Raw genomic sequence first — 3,113 nt, 5'->3', positions numbered from 1 at the left:
TGTATTCTTTAGTGGAGACGGGGTTTCACCGTATTAGCCAGGATAGTCTCGATCTCCTGACCTTGTGATCCGCCCGTCTCGGCCTCCCAAAGTGCTGGGATTACAGGCTTGAGCCACCGCGCCCGGCCTAAAATAAATTTTAAAAATAATTAGAAAAAAAAAAACAGCCTGTAATCCCAGCACTTTGGGAGACCAAGGTGGGCAGTTCAAGACTAGCCTGGCCAACATGGAGAAACCCAATCTCTACCAAAAATACAAAACTTAGCTGGGCATGGTGGCAGGCACCTGTAGTCCCAGCTATTAGGGAGGCTGAGGCAGGAGAATCGCTTGAACCTGGGAGGTGGAGATTGCAGTGAGCCGAGATCACACCACTGCACTCTAGCCTGGGCAGCAGAGTAAGCAGCAGAGTGAGACTCTGTCAAAAAAAAAAAAAAAAAAAAAAAACAAAAAAGAAAAAAAGAAAAGAAAAGAAAAAAGGAAAGAAAAGAAAAAAACCTGCGAGGCCTAAGCCCATCCTTGGGGTCCTCACACTCTTCTACCCCATCTCCTTGCACCCAGTCTTCCCCTGCAATCTCTGCTCCATACCAGCCTTCAAGCCCTCAACATGACCTAGTATGAGAATTGGATTCTGTCACTCTCCTGCTCATAATATTTTATGCCTCCCCTTCGCCCAGAATATCATTCTCCCTATTGTTTTTACCAATTGAACTGGTATTTCTTCAAGGATATGAACAAATTTGCCTACTTCTATATTATCTTCTAAAGCAGAATTCATCTCTCTTCCCTCAATATTATGATATTGACAGGGTTTGCCCTCACTCACTAGACTGCGAGCTCCTCAGGGCAGGTAGTTAGTTTTTTGGTTTTTTTGTTTTGTTTTGTTTTTTGTTTTTTTTGAGACAGAGTCTTGCTCTGACACCCAGGCCAGAGTGCAATGGTACAGTCTCAGCTCACTGCAGCCTCAACCGCCTCGGCTCAAGCAATCATCCCATTTCAGCCTCCTGAGTAGCTGGGACTACGGGCACATGCCATTACACCTGGCTAATTTTTTGTATTTCTAGTAGAGACAGGGTTTGGCTATGTTGCCCAGGCTGGTCCGAACTCCTGGACTCAAGCAATCCACCTACCTCAGCCTCCCAAAATGAGGGACTGTGTCTTATTCATTTCCGAGTCCCTAGTCCATAGCCCAGTGCTGGACCTGTGGTGGTACTAAATACATATTTGTTGGATGCAATAGTAAATAGCATTTCAGGGAGCAAGAACTAGATTAATAAAGGTGGTAAAAGGTTTGGAGAAAAAAATAATAGTTTAATTTGGCTAGAGTATGAGGGAGAGTAGTAGGAGACAAGACGGAAAGGTCTCCTGGGCAAGGCTTTGAAGGGACTTGGAAGTCAGAAGTACACAATGTGCATATTGTGGTAGGTACTGGGGAGCCAATGAAGACTTTTGAGCAATTGAGTAACATGATGAAGAATAAATATAGGTTAAACCTATCAGAGCCCCTCTGACACATACACTTGCTTTTGATTCAAGCTCAAATTTGTCTCCCACATACCCATTACTTAACTCACCCTCGGGCTCCCCTAGCAGCCTGCCCTACCCCTTTACCTGCTTCCTAGTGGAGTCAGGGATGTATACATAAGCTGCTTTCCCTCTCAGCCAGAGGACATGGGGGCCCCAGCTCCCCTGCCTTTCCCCTTCTGTGCCTGGAGCTGGGAAGCAGGCCAGGGTTAGCTGAGGCTGGCTGGTAAGCAGCTGGGTGGTGCCAGGGAGAGCCTGCATAGTGCCAGGTGGTGCCTTGGGTTCCAAGCTGAGTCCATGGCCCCGATAACCTTCTGCCTGTGCACACACCTGACCCTCACTCCACCCCCATCCTGGCTTTGGTATGGGGGAGGGGGCACAGGGCCAGACAAACCTGTGAGACTTTGGCTCCATCTCTGCAAAAGGGCGCTCTGTGAGTCAGCCTGCTCCCCTCCAGGCTTGCTCCTCCCCCACCCAGCTCTTGTTTCCAATGCACGTACAGCCCGTACACACCGTGTGCTGGGACACCCCACAGTCAGCCGCATGGCTCCCCTGTGCCCCAGCCCCTGGCTCCCTCTGTTGATCCCAGCCCCTGCTCCAGGCCTCACTGTGCAACTGCTGCTGTCACTGCTGCTTCTGGTGCCTGCCCATCCCCAGAGGCTGCCCCGGATGCAGGAGGATTCCCCGCTGGGAGGAGGCTCTTCTGGGGAAGATGACCCACTATATGAGGAGGATCTGCCCAGAGAAAAGGATCCACCCAGAGAGGAGGATCCACCCAGAGAGGAGGATCTACCTGGAGGGGAAGATCTACCCGGAGACGAGGATCTACCTGAAGTTAAGCCTAAATCAGAAGAGGGCTCCCTGAAGTTAGAGGATCTACCTACTGTTGAGGCTCCTGGAGATCCTCAAGAATCCCAGAATAATGCCCACAGGGACAAAGAAGGTAAGTGGTCAACAGTCTCCAAATCCAGGTTTCAGGAGGTTCATGCCTCTCCACCCACACCCCAGCCTAGGCTCTGGTCACTTAGCGAAGGAGGGCTACTCCCTTGTGTACTCCCTTGTGTACTCCCACAGAGGCCCTTCCAGAGGTCCCATACCAATATCCCCATCCCCACTCTTGGAGGTAGAAAGGGACAGATGTGGAGAGAAAATAAAAAGGGCGCAAAAGGAGAGAAGTGAGTTGGATAAGATGGGAGAGAAGGGGGAGGCTGGAGAAGAGAAAGGGATGAGAAGTGCAGATGAGAGAAAAAATGTGCAGACAGAGAAAAAATAGGTGAAGGAGAGCCAGAGAGTTTGAGAGCAAGAGAAAAGGAGGTGAAATGGGTACCAGAGGACAAGCAAGAAGAGCTTGTAGAAGTCATCTCATCTTCAGTCTACAATGAGGAAATTGAGGCCTAGGAAAAGGACACAGCAGGTAGAGAAATGTGGCGTCTTGACTCCCAAGCCAGGAATTTGGGGAAAGGGGTTGGAGAGCAGACAAGGCAGAGGGATGAGTTGGGAGAAGAAAGAAGGGAGAAAGGAAAGATGGTGTACTCACTCATTTGGGACTCAGGACTTAAGTGCCCACTCACTTTTTTTTTTTTTTTTTTTTT

At 49.4% G+C, this 3,113-nt stretch overlaps 1 protein-coding gene across 4 annotated transcripts in view; it reads left to right on the top strand.

Annotated features, from left to right (window-relative positions):
- CA9 (carbonic anhydrase 9) overlaps positions 1 to 3,113 on the top strand; it is an 18,685-nt gene that overhangs the window by 8,735 nt on the left and 6,837 nt on the right. For 2 of the 4 annotated variants that reach the window (XM_017857747.1, XM_017857746.1), the window contains exon 1: positions 1,861 to 2,464. In XM_017857747.1, coding sequence (XP_017713236.1) covers positions 2,065 to 2,464 — 400 coding nt within the window. In that variant the 5' untranslated portion in view covers positions 1,861 to 2,064. Of the gene's footprint in view, positions 1 to 1,860; positions 2,465 to 3,113 lie in introns of those variants that run through there. The other 2 variants (XM_017857749.1, XM_017857748.1) reach the window with 2 other exon arrangements.

This window comes from Rhinopithecus bieti, unplaced genomic scaffold (assembly GCF_001698545.2).
Source record: "Rhinopithecus bieti isolate Rb0 unplaced genomic scaffold, ASM169854v2 scaffold_47691, whole genome shotgun sequence".
Lineage (NCBI taxonomy): Eukaryota > Metazoa > Chordata > Mammalia > Primates > Cercopithecidae > Rhinopithecus > Rhinopithecus bieti.
This window is presented reverse-complemented; position numbering and strand designations above follow the sequence as displayed.